The 12530-nt window shown below is 44.3% G+C and overlaps 1 protein-coding gene across 2 annotated transcripts in view; it reads right to left on the reverse strand.

Annotated features, from left to right (window-relative positions):
* OXCT1 (3-oxoacid CoA-transferase 1) overlaps nucleotides 1–2542 on the reverse strand; it is a 181982-nt gene extending 179440 nt beyond the window's left edge. The window contains exon 1 of one of the 2 annotated variants that reach the window (XM_055422121.2): nucleotides 2311–2541. In XM_055422121.2, coding sequence (XP_055278096.2) covers nucleotides 2311–2388 — 78 coding nt within the window. In that variant the 5' untranslated portion in view covers nucleotides 2389–2541. Of the gene's footprint in view, nucleotides 1–2310 lie in introns of both variants that reach the window. The other variant, XM_088827668.1, reaches the window with a different exon arrangement.
* Nucleotides 2543–12530: the final 9988 nt, after the last annotated feature.

Raw genomic sequence — 12530 nt, forward strand, 5'->3', positions numbered from 1 at the left:
GTCCTCAGACCAGCAGCTCTACTACCTGGGAACTAATTAACGCAAAGTACTGAACTCCTGCCAGGACCTAGTAAATGGGAAACTCTGGGGATGAACACAGCAATCTATTTGATAAAGCCTCCAGGTGATTCTGATGTACACTAAAGTCTGGAAGACATGTTTATCACAAATAAGAAAAAAAAAAAACTACCTCATTTTACCTGTTGGTTATATTTATTAAAAAAAAAAAAAAACTTATCCTCAAGGTTACTCCATAAGTTTGCCCACAGTGTTTTCTCATCCACGTAGGAAATGTATTGAGTGTCTATTCTATGCATGGCAGTGCGTAATGCTCAGAGAGATGGAGAATAAGGCATACAATATGGTCTGCAAATTTCATCTGGTTATGAAGATGATGTCTACACGTTCAAAAAGTTAAACAAGTACACAGTGTTACAGTTAACGCAAGTAGGAGGTGAGGATTTAAGGGGTAAGCAGTAAGAGATTTGGAGAAGGCAATAGCAACTCACTCCAGTGTTCTTGCCTGGAGAATCCCAGGGACGGCGGAGCCTGGTGGGCTGCCGTCTGTGGGGTCGCACAGAGTCGGACACGACTGAAGCGACTTAGCAGCAGCAGCAGGAAGAGATATAAGTGCCAAGTGCTGGAGGAACACCGAGAAAGGGGAGTCGGACCTAAGATCAACAAATCCTGAAGGAGAGATGAGATACAGGAAAACCCATAATTTGTAACTCGGCCATCTAAGAAGACGTTTGCTGGGCTTTGGGAATAGTTTAATAATAAGTAAATTACACTTAGGCAAATAAGTAACTAGCAGGTCTTCCCAGGTGGCCCAGGGGTAAAGAATCTGCCTTCCAATGCAGGTGACACAAGAGAGGTGGGTTCAATCGCTGGGTCTGGAAGATCCCCTGGCATAGCAAATAGCAACCCACGCCAGTATTCTTGCCTGGAAAATTCCATGAACAGGAGCCTGGCGGGCTACAGTCCATGGGGTCGCAAAGAGTTGGACACGACTGAGCATGCACGCACAACTAAGTGCCAAAACAAGTAACGTTATTAACCTTGGCCCAAGGAGGTCGCTGTGTCCTGATTTGCACTCGTTTCAGCGCCCATGGCAATCAGAAGGTCGAGCTCCCTTCTAACAATGCTTTACAAACCGAAAGCTACCTGAAATTATCAAAATGCCTCCTAACAGGCATTTATGTGTAAATCTTTCCAGTTCTTAATCACCATCTAGCACTCACCTACTCGGCTTTGTGACAGCCCCTCTCCGTTCAACACTCTATAGAGTGGATGCCAGTAAGATGTCTGAGCAACGGGGAGGAAGAGGAGTTCCTTGTGAGGAGGTAAGTGTTCAAGGCACACCTTTAAGCTCAGAACTATTATTCAAAAGCATCACTTTTCCTTGTCTCTTCCAAGGAAAAGGCTCCCGTGGTGACGGAGGTAGCGGAGGCAAGCTAGTCTCCTAGACTCGCCGCTCTGGTCCTGTCCGAGGACTCCGGATAGGAACCGCACCGGGGCGAGGGCTTACAGGCGAGAACAGAGCACGCGGGAGACAAAGACACATCAGCCCACAATCGCAGCGCGAGGGCCTCGAGATAACACCGTTCGTGAAGAGTTTGCAGTGAGAGTGGACAACGTTTGCAAAGAACTTTGAAAACGGAAATCCCAAGGAGCCTCAGAAGAAAGGGATGCCCGCGCTCGAAGCCCGCGTCCTGGCACCGCCAGACCTCCACAGGCTACTCGGCGTGGCGAGGTAAACGCGCCGGCAGGCGCTCCAGTCCGGGTTCCGCTTCCCACCGCCGCGGTGCAGCGCAGCCCCACGGGGAGAAGGGGCGCAGCGTTCCACCCCCTCGGCGGCAAACTCGAGCCGACCCCTGGCTAGCCCAGCCCTCAGATCCGGGCCTGTAGAGGGGCCTCGCCCCGAGATCCCCAATTGGGAGCGCAAAGCCACCCCTTGCAGCCGTTGCCCCTTGCCCTCCTTAAGCCGGCGAGCCCTCCCGGTCCCGTTCCGGCCGCCAAAGCCCCTTCCCAAGAAAATGCCCGCGAAACGGAGACGCGAGCCGGGGCCTCTGGGCGCACTTCTGTGCCTCGTCTCGCCTCACTGGGTAAGCAGGTGCAGAACCAAGTCAAGGCGGCCAGGCGGAGAAGCAGCGAGGCACGGAGGTGTCGGCGCGCCTCGGGGCCCCGGGTACCGCGCCCAGATGCCGGCTCCCGGGCTGCAGAGGTTGGGTGTGGGCAGACAAGGAAAAAACGCTCGGGCTTTCGTCCGCGTCCTTCCGGGCGCGGCCTTGGTCTTCAGCTGCACTTTACCTTGGACCGGACGCCCGCTGAGGGGAGGGCGGAGGCGCAGAGCCGCAGGCGCGAGGAGAGGCGTGCGAGAGCGGCCATGACCGGGCGGGCAGCGGGCGCAGCGCGCGTGAGTGTGTCGGCTGACGCCGCCGGGCCGCCGCGTCACGGGACGGGAGGAAAGGGAAGCGCGCGGGGGGCGGGCTGCGGGCTCGGCCGCGCTGCGCTGACGTCGTGGGCTCTCTGGCGCCGGGACCCGGCAGACGGAGCAGCGCGCGTGGGAGGGGCCCGCGGGCGGGGCGGGGCGGGGCGGGGCGGGGCGCGGGGGAGGTCCCGGCCGGCGCCCGTCGGGTCCGTCACGCGGCCGGGCGTGCCTCGGTCCGCCCGCGGCGCCCACTTGCCGCAGCGGCGGGGAGGCTGCGAGCGGTCATGGGTAACCGTCTTTGCCAAGGTCAGGGATAGGTCTTAGTCTAGAGTTGGGGCGGTGGAGCGTGTTGCTCCTTCTTATCAGTGTCTGGAACCTGTGGAGGCTGCAAAGGTGGACCCGCCTGGAGGCCCTTCCCCATCTGTGGACAACGTTCCCTCGAATTCCGTTTCTCAGTCTTGTCTCCCCACACCCTGCCCCGCTTGTGTAAGAGTTGTTTGCTCTGAGAATCAGCCTGGAGCTGTCTGCCCTGAGATAAGATCAGACAGGCCGCGTCAAGATGGTCCCTGGTGAAGAAAGCTAGACGAGGCCTGGCCCTCCGGGACCGGACGTCTGCACACCTTTTCCCCGCCGGGCATTGTTCAGGATTTTAGGACACTGGCCCTGGAAAACCCTGAGATTACTCAACAGACGCAAACATGCAGCTGGTAATCCTTTTGACAGATCTGAGACAAGTTTCCTAATTTTACTAAACCCGTGTCCTTATCTGCAAATTAGAATTGTTAGTAATAGAACTGTTGTAAAGATTACATGAGGTAATTCATGCAAGGCCTCTGGCTCCATTATAAACACTCAATAAATCTTAGGTGTTATTCTAACTTTATTCAAGTTGCAATGGTGCATTGATACGGCACATATATTCAATCCAAGCCGTATCTTTTAGCCTTGAAGACCTGAGCCAAGTCAGGTTTCTTCAAAACCATCTATGCTCTTAGTAGCTGGATGGAAGGACCAAGTGCAAAGCCCATAATCATTTTATTTGGTTAAGGGCTGACCAAAGAAACGTGGTTGTTAGTTTTAAACCAAAGCAAAGCAAACACGAAAATTAAATGAGTCCTTAGCTTCCTTAGCAAGTACACTGAGATTCAGATGGACAGTCAGTCCAGTTTAAAGTCTGCCCATCAAAGTGCTTGCCCTTTCATGCTATTCTTTCAACTCCGAAGTTTTTGATTTTTCCTATAAATACTATAATTTTAATTAAAGTCATTGAGGGAACATAATACCAAGTTAAATTGTCCAACTACATGAGGAGAAATTAACTTCGCATTGCCCAGTATTTTCAACACATAAGAAATTGGATGGAGGGGAAATCAAGTGTTAGAACTAAAGTTCCATTGCTAGTCTTCAGTTCAGTTCAGTTCAGTTCAGTCGCTCAGTCGTGTCCGACTCTCCGCGACCCCATGAATCACAGCACGCCAGGCCTCCCTGTCCATCACCAACTCCCGGAGTTCACTCAAACTCATGTCCACAGAGTCGGTGATGCCATCCAGCCATCTCATTCTCTGTCGTCCCCCTCTCCTCCCGCCCCCAACCTTTCCCAGCATCAGAGTCTTTTCCAGTGAGTCAACTGGTCGCGTGAGGTGGCCAAAGTATTGCAGTTTCAGCTTTAGCATCAGTCCCTCCAGTAACACCCAGGATTGATCTCCTTTAGAATGGACTGGTTGGATCTCCTTGCACTCCAAGGGACTCTCAATCTTAATACAGTATATAGCAGTTACTGTGCTGTAGCTAATAGAATGTGAAAAACCTATCCTCACAACTGGGTTTGCTTTTCCATTTTTGCCCTTCCACAGAGCACATGAAATGGAAAATAGCATTAGCAGCTTTGTCAAACTGTGGTCATATGACACACTCTTCTTGGCTGGTCTCACTCTGTTGCTCCTGGCTGAGGAAAAGATGCATATTTTTAGTGTTACTCTGTGTGACTCTAAATCTTGTGAAAAAAATCAGCCTCATCACTCTGTGGTCAAAACACATTATTATTTTTTGGTGACTCTAAGACTTTGTTTTGTACTTTATAAATAAAACATGAGTATCTTCAACTTGAACAAATTATAGAAAAGTTTTTCTGTACAGATTTTCCTTCTGGTTCTACAAAACCATTTCAAATTTAATCAGTTTGAAATCAACTTTTTAAGAATATCTTAATTTTTCTGAACTAATAAGAATAGCTCCCTTTTGTTTAAGGAGCAGTATGTGACATATATTCTGGAAACTTTTCTTCGGGTAATCTTGTAGTGCTTAACTTCCACATTCTTAAAACGGGGGGATTTAACTGAATTCAAAGCTTTTAAACAAATGATCTGATTTTAGACACGCAATAGGAAAGTTTATTTTGTATTATGTTATTATATATAAAAATACATATATTATATATATATTGCATGTATTATTATTTTTACATTTTTAAATTTCAAAATTGATTTTATTGAAACCAAAACAGTGTCATTAACTGTACATAATAAACGGCTCAGTCAGTGAAGAGTCTGCCTGAAGTGCGGGAGACCTGGGTTCAATCCCTGGGTAGGGAAAATCTGCTAGAGGAGGAATTGGCAACCCACTCCCAGTATTCTTGCCTGAAAAATCCCATAGGTGGAGGAACATGGTGAGCTACAGTCCATGGGGTCACAAAGAGTCAGACACGACTGAGTGATTAACACTTTCACTATTCAATAAACTATTTTATATATGTGTATGTGTGTGTGTGTGTGTTAGTAATTAAGCACATACATCTATGTATACTTATTCAAAAATATTCCCCTCCCTTTATGGCTCAGACACTGAAGAACCTGCCCGCAATGCAGGACACCCGAGTTCAGTCCCTGGGTTGGGAAGGTCCCCTGGAGAAGGAAATGGCAACCTACTTCAGTATTCTTGCCTGAAAAATCCCATAGACAGAGGAGCCTGGCAGGCTACAGTCCATAGGCTCCCAAAGAGTCGGACACGACTGAGGGACTAACAAACCCTTTCTATCAAATGATTGCCATCAATGTGTCAGAGTTAGTTAGACTGTAAGTTGTCATTCTCTGTTTAAGAGAGTTTTATTTAAATTCTGCTAAAATATGGTGGTTATCATCTCTCATTACTGAAAGATAGGACATTTTGCCATCACAGAGTATCTCTTCAAATTGATAATCAGGGTATTTGAAGACTTGTTTTCCAATGTTGTTTGACTGGTTTAACCAGTAATAGGAGTTTTTAACTAGATCATTTGAATATAAAAAAAGACCTATGTATGCTTCATTTTATACAACGATTTTTAAACATATGGAAAACAAATCCCTTCAGACAGATAATTTTCCTCTAATAGGTATGAAAGACATAAAAAACTTTTTACTTAACTGCTGCTGCTGCTAAGTCGCTTCAGTTGTGTCTGACTCTGTGCGACCCCATAGACAGCAACCCACCAGGCTTCCCCGTCCCTGGGTCCCTGGGATTCTCAAGGCAAGAACACTGGAGTGGGTTACTCTGTACCAATATTTGTTCAACACATTAAAAAATTACTTTAATTTTACTTAAGTGTTAAGTGTTAGTCGCTCAGTCGTGCCCAACTCTTTGCGACCCCATGGACTGCAGCCCACCAGGCTCCTCTGTCCATGAGATTCTCCAGGCAAGGATACTGGAGTGGGTTGCCATTTTCTTCTCCAGGGGATCTTCCCAACCCAGGGATCAAACCCGGGTCTCCTGCACTGCAGGCAGATTCTTTACTGAGTGAGCTACAAGGGAAGCCCTACATTATAGTTTTTTCCCTCAGGAAAAAATTCTAAGATAAACGCATAAGATGTTTGGAGACTCAACTCCTGGAATGAATTTGAAAATTATGTTAAAGTGCTAAGGAAACTCAAAGAAGCAAAACGTACCAGCATTATCTCTCATGCACTCAAGTCTGATCATGTTCAGTTCAGTTCAGTTGCTCAATCATGTCCGACTCTTTGTGACCCCATGGACCACAGCACACCAGGCCTCCCTGTCCATCACCAACTCCCAGAGTTTACCAAAACTCATGCCCATTGAGTCAGTGATGCCATCCAACCATCTCATCCTCTCTAGTCCCTTTCTCCTCCTGCCTTCAATCTTTCCCAGCATCAGAGTGTTTTCAAATGAGTCAGCACTTCACATCAGGTGGCCAAAGTATTGGAGTTTCAGCTTCAGCATCAGTCCTTCCAATGAACACTCAGAACTGATCTCCTTTAGAATGGACTGGTTGGATCTCCTTGCAGTCCAAGGGACTCTCAAAAGTCTTCTCCAACACCATGGTTCAAAATTAAAATATTTTCCCAAAGAAAAAAAAAGCATCAATTCTTCAGCACTCAGCTTTCTTTATAGTCCAACTCTCATATCCATACATGACTACTGGAAAAACCATAGCGTTGACTAGATGGACCTTTGTTGGAAAAGTAGTGTCTCTGCTTTTAATATGCCGTCTAGGTTTGTCATAGCTTTTCTTCCAAGGAGTAAGCGTCTTTTAATTTCCTGGCTGCAGTCACCATCTGCAGTGATTTTGGAACCCCCCAAAATAAAATCAGCCACTGTTTCCCCATCTGTTTGCCATGAAGTGATGGGAACGGATGTCATGCTCTTAATTTTCTGAATGTTGAGGTTTAAGCCAACTTTTTCACTCTCCTCTTTCACTTTCATCAAGAGGTTCTTTAGTTCTTCTTCACTTTCTGCCATAAGGGTGGTGTCATCTGCATGTCTGAGGTAATTGATATTTCTCCTGGCAATCTTGATTCCATCTTGTGCTTCATCCAGCCCAGCGTTTCTCATGATGTACTCTGCATATAAGTTAAATAAGCAGGGTGACAATATACAGCCTTGACGTACTCCTTTTTCTATTTGAAACCAGTCTGTTCCATGTCCAGTTCTAACTGTTGCTTCTTGACCTGTACACAGATTTCTCAGGAGGTAGGTAAGATGGTCTGGTATTCCCATCTCTTTCAGAATTTTCCACAGTTTGTTGTGATCCACACAGTCAAAGGCTTTAGCTTAGTCAATAAAGCAGAAATAGATGTTTTTCTGGAACTCTTTTCTTTTTTCAATGATCCAACGGATGTTGGCAATTTGATCTCTGGTTCCTCTGCCTTTTCTAAATCCAGCTTGAACATCTGGAGGTTCACAGTTCACATACTGTTGAAGCCTGGCTTGCAGAATTTTGAGCATGACTTTACTAGTGTGTGAGATGAGTGCAACTGTGCAGTGGTTTGAGCATTCTTTGGCATTGCCTTTCTTTGGGATTGGAATGAAGACTGACCTTTTCCAGTCCTGTGGCCACTGCTGAGTTTTCCAAATTTGCTGGCATATTGAGTACAGCACTTTCACAGCATCATCTTTTAGAACTTGAAATAACTCAACTGGAATTCCAACACCTCCACTGATCATGTTACTTCTGCTTAAAACCTATCAGTGGTTTTCCTCATTGTCTTTAAGATCTAAAATTCACACTTACTAACTTGGCATAGAAGGAGATCATCTCTTTTGGTTTTTCTCATCACCTTTAAATTCCAAACTCTAATTGCCTCTTGATTTTCACAGGATGAATCTGTACAATTCAGAATCAAATCCTGATATCAAAATAGTAAAGAGCATGGACTCTGTAGTAGCAAGACTGTCTGGATTAAGATCTCAGCTCTGATGTTGCCTAGCTATATGGCCTCCTGTGGTGCAATAGTTAAGGAGAGCTGCCAAACAGCAGATAAAAGTCATGTCTGGGCCAATACCAGAGAAGGCAATGGCGAGCCACTCCAGTACTATTGCCTAGAAAATCCCATGGATGGAGGAGCCTGGTGGGCTGCAGTCCGTGGGGTCACTAAGGGTCGGACACGACTGAGCAACTTCACTTTCACTTTTCACTTTCACACATTGGAGAAGGAAATGGCAACCCACTCCAGTGTTCTTGCCTGGAGAATCCCGGGGACGGGGGACCCTGGTGGGCTTCTGTCTATGGGGTCACACAGAGTCGGACACGACTGAAGTGACGCAGCAGCTGGGCCAATACCTGCTTGTGCTACTTTGCTGTTAAAAGATTATGCTCTGAACATATGAACATATATGTCAAATATATACTGTGAACCTCTTACAGGAAAACCTGAAAGAACTATATAGTCAAACCAGTATTTCTCAAATACTTTCTATGCTTTCATAAACTGGGAAACATCAGACAGGGTTCAAATGCTGCACTGTGTGGTATTAAACACTATGCCTCCCTCCTTATGACCTATCTTTGAGTCGGATTCCACCTCCACAGTTTCACTCATTCTGCCCTAGTGCAGGACTTTCAGTTTCTCTAAACTAGATTATTGCAGTTGCTTCCTAAATGAAGTAGAAGTTCTTGTTGTTCAGTCACTCAGGCATGTCCGACTCTTTGTGACCCCATGAACTGCAGCACACCAGGCTTTCCTGTCCTTCACTATCTCCCCAAGCTTGTTCAGACTCATAGCTATTGAGTCAATGTTGCCATCCAACCTCCTCCTGCCCTCAATCTTTTCCAGCATCAGGGTCTTTTCCAGTGAGTCAGTCTTCACATCAGGTTGCCACAGTATTGGAGCTTCAGCTTCAGCATAGTCCTTCCAATGGCTATTAGGGTTAATTTCTTTTAGGATTGACTGGTTTGATCTCCTTGCTGTTAAGGGGCTCTCAGGAGTCTTCACAAGCACCACAATTTGAAAGCATTAATTCTTCAGCACGCAGCTTTTGTTATGGTCCAATTCTGACATCCATACATGACTACTAGAAAAACCATAGCTTTGGCTATATAGACCTGTGTCAGGAAAGTGATGTCTCTGTTTTTAATACACTGTCTAGGTTGTCATAGCTTTTCTTCAAAGGAGCAAGCATCTTTGAATTTCCTGGCTGCAGTCACCATCCGCAGTGATTTTGGAACCCAAGAAAATAAAGCCTATTACTGTTTCCATTTCTTCGTCATCTATTTGCCATAAAGTGATGGGGCTGGATGCCATAATCTTAGTTTTTTGAATATTGAGTCTTAAGTCAGCTTTTTCACTCCTCTTTCACCTTCATCAAGAGGCACTTTAGTTCCTCTTCGACGCGCTTGACTTCACACTCCAGGATGTCTGGCTCTAGGTGAGTGACCACACAATCATGGTTATGTATGCCATTAAGGCCTTTTTTGTATACTTCTTCTGTGTATTCTTGCCACCACTTCTTAATATTTTCTGCTTCTGTTAGGTTCATACCATTTCTGTCCTTTATTGTGCCTATCTTTGCATGAAGTGTTCCCTTGGTATCTCTAATTTTCTTGAAGAGATCTCTAGTCTTTCCCATTCTGTTGTTTTCCTCTATTTCTTTACACCAGTTCACTTAAGATTTTCTTGTCTCTCCTTGCTGTTCTTTGGAACTCTGCATCCAGATGGGTATATCTTTCCTTTTCTTTTTTGTCTTTTCCTTCTCTTCTTTTCATAGCCATCTATAAAGCATCCTCAGAGAACCATTTTGCCTTTTTGCATTTCTTTTTCTTAGAGATGTATTTGGCCACCACCTCCTATACAAAGTCATAAACCTCTGTCCATAGTTCTTTAAGCACTCTGTCTATCAGATCTAATCCCTTGAATCTATTTGTCAGTTCCACTGTATAATCATAAGGGATCTGATTTAGGTCATACCTGAATGGCCTAGTGGTTTTCCCTACTTTCTTCAATTTAAACCCGAATTTTGCAATAGAGCTCACGATCCAAGCCACAGTCAGATCCCTGTCTTGATTTTGCTGACTGTATAGAGCTTCTCCATCTTTGGCAGCAAAGAATATAATCAATCTGATTTTGGTGTTGACCATCTGGTAATGTCCATGTGTACAATCGTCTCTTGTGTTGTTGGAAGAGGGGGTTTGCTATGACTGGTGTGTTTTCTTGGCAAAACAAGTTAGCCTTTGCCGTACTTCATTTTGTACTCCCAAGGCCAAACTTGCCTGTTAACTGCAGGTATCTCTTGACTTCCTACTTTTGCATTCCAGTCCCCTATAATGAAAAGGGCATCTTTTTTTGGTGTTAGTTCTGGAAGGTCATCATAGAACCATTCGGCTTCAGCTTCTTTGACATTCGTGCCTGGGTCATAGACTTGGATTACCGTGATATTGAATGGTTTGTCTTGGAAATGAACAGGGATCATTTTTTTGTTTTTGAGATTGCATCCAAGTACTGCATTTCAGACTCTTTTATGACTATAGGGGCTACTCCATTTCTTCTAAGGGGTTCTTGCCCACACTGGTAGATGTAGTGGTCATCTGAATTAAATTTGCCCATTCCCATTCATTTTAGTTCACTGATTCCTAAAATGTCCATGTTCACTCTTGCCATTACCCAGATAACCACGATGGTGTGATCACTCACTTAGAGACAGATATCCTGTAGTGTGAAATCAAGTGGGTCTTAGGAAGCATTACTATGAACAAAGTGGGTGGGTGTGATGGAATTCCAGTTAAGCTATTTAAAATCCTAAAAGATGATGCTGTGAAAGTGCTTCACTCAATATGCCAGCAATTTGGAAAACTCAGCAATAGCCACAGGACTGGAAAGGTCAGTTCCAATCCCAAAGAAAATTATAATAGCAAAGAATGTTCAAACTACCACACAATTGCACTCATTTCACATGCTAGCAAGGTAATGCTCAAAATCCTTCAAGCTAGGCTTCAATAGTATGTGAAACAAGAACTTCCATATGTACACGCAGATTTAGAAAAGGCAGAGGAACCAGAGATGAAAGTTCCAAATCCTTTGGATCATACAGAAAGCAAGAGAATTTCAGAAAAACATCTTCATCGGTGACTGCACTAAAGCTTTTGACTCTGTGAATCACAACAAATTGTGGAAATTTCTTAAAGAGATGGGAATACCAGGCCACCTTACCTGCCTCCTGAGAAACCTGTATGCAGGTCAAGAAGCAACAGTTACAAACAGCCATGGAATAACAGGCTGGCATGCTACAGCCTACAGTGTTGCAAAGAGTCGGACATTACTTAGTGAGACTGAACAACATAGGCTACAGGTTAAAGTTCAACATCCAATTATAGCCAAGCTCTTTCTAAACCATCATACCTTAAGAGCTTTGCAGAAGTACTTCAGGTGTTATACAAACATTGAATTTTGAAATTAAATTTTAAATTATATTTGTGCTTATCTATCAACTCTAACAAAGTAGTAGCTTCTACACTCAATTGTGGTGTAACTGACTTTAACCTATTAAAGATTACCAGATCATGCGGCTGGGAGGTAGAACTCAGAATAATATATGAAAGATTGTCTTTTTAACTAGCAGAAACAGATTAACTAGTCCCTGAATTGGATTAGGAAAGTTTGCTGTAAATTTAGAAAAATATATAGATTGCTATATCTCAAAGTATATATAAAATACAATCCAGGTTGATTGAACTACATTTTAAAAGAAAATTTTGCTGCTATTTGCTAAGAATGTTTACTTCTACCTAAATACCTCAAAAAGGGTAGGGACTCTGTCTTTATGTGTCTTTCTTAACCCATCGAGTCTCATAATATAGTACTTAGGCTTCCCTAAGAGTGATGTGAGCCATGAACCAACTGCCAAAATGAGTCTGTAGAATTTACTTGACATGAAGTGCTTTTGAAGCTATTTACAAAAAGGTGATAGTCTAATAGTCCAGGTCATCTGTATGAATGAATAATTATTGGTTCAGCAAAAATGAAAATCAACTACCTCAGAAATCAGCTACTGACTATGTCCTTAAACCCCACTGTGACACCTAATTGAAACAAAGCAAAATATAAAATAATAATTTTATCCCTGTGTTCTGATATCATTTCTTGTGTATAGCAAAAACTATGAAAGCATTCATAGTAAAAATGAACATGTCCTATGAAAATAGTGTCACTCAAGCTGGGGGAAACTTCTTGCCAAAGATACCCCACAAAATAAATGTCAGTTTTCCACGTGATGATTTTTGCGAACTGCCAAGACATCTCAGCACAAAACAACTTGAACTCCATCCAAACTCTTCTCTCCATCCAAACTCTTCTCTAAGAAACCTTACCTACTCTAACAGCCTGAGGCCAAA

The sequence above is a fragment of the Moschus berezovskii genome, chromosome 18 (genome assembly GCF_049115385.1).
Source record: "Moschus berezovskii isolate FMDL1 chromosome 18, NW_MosBer_1.0, whole genome shotgun sequence".
In the NCBI taxonomy this organism is placed as follows: Eukaryota; Metazoa; Chordata; class Mammalia; order Artiodactyla; family Moschidae; genus Moschus; species Moschus berezovskii.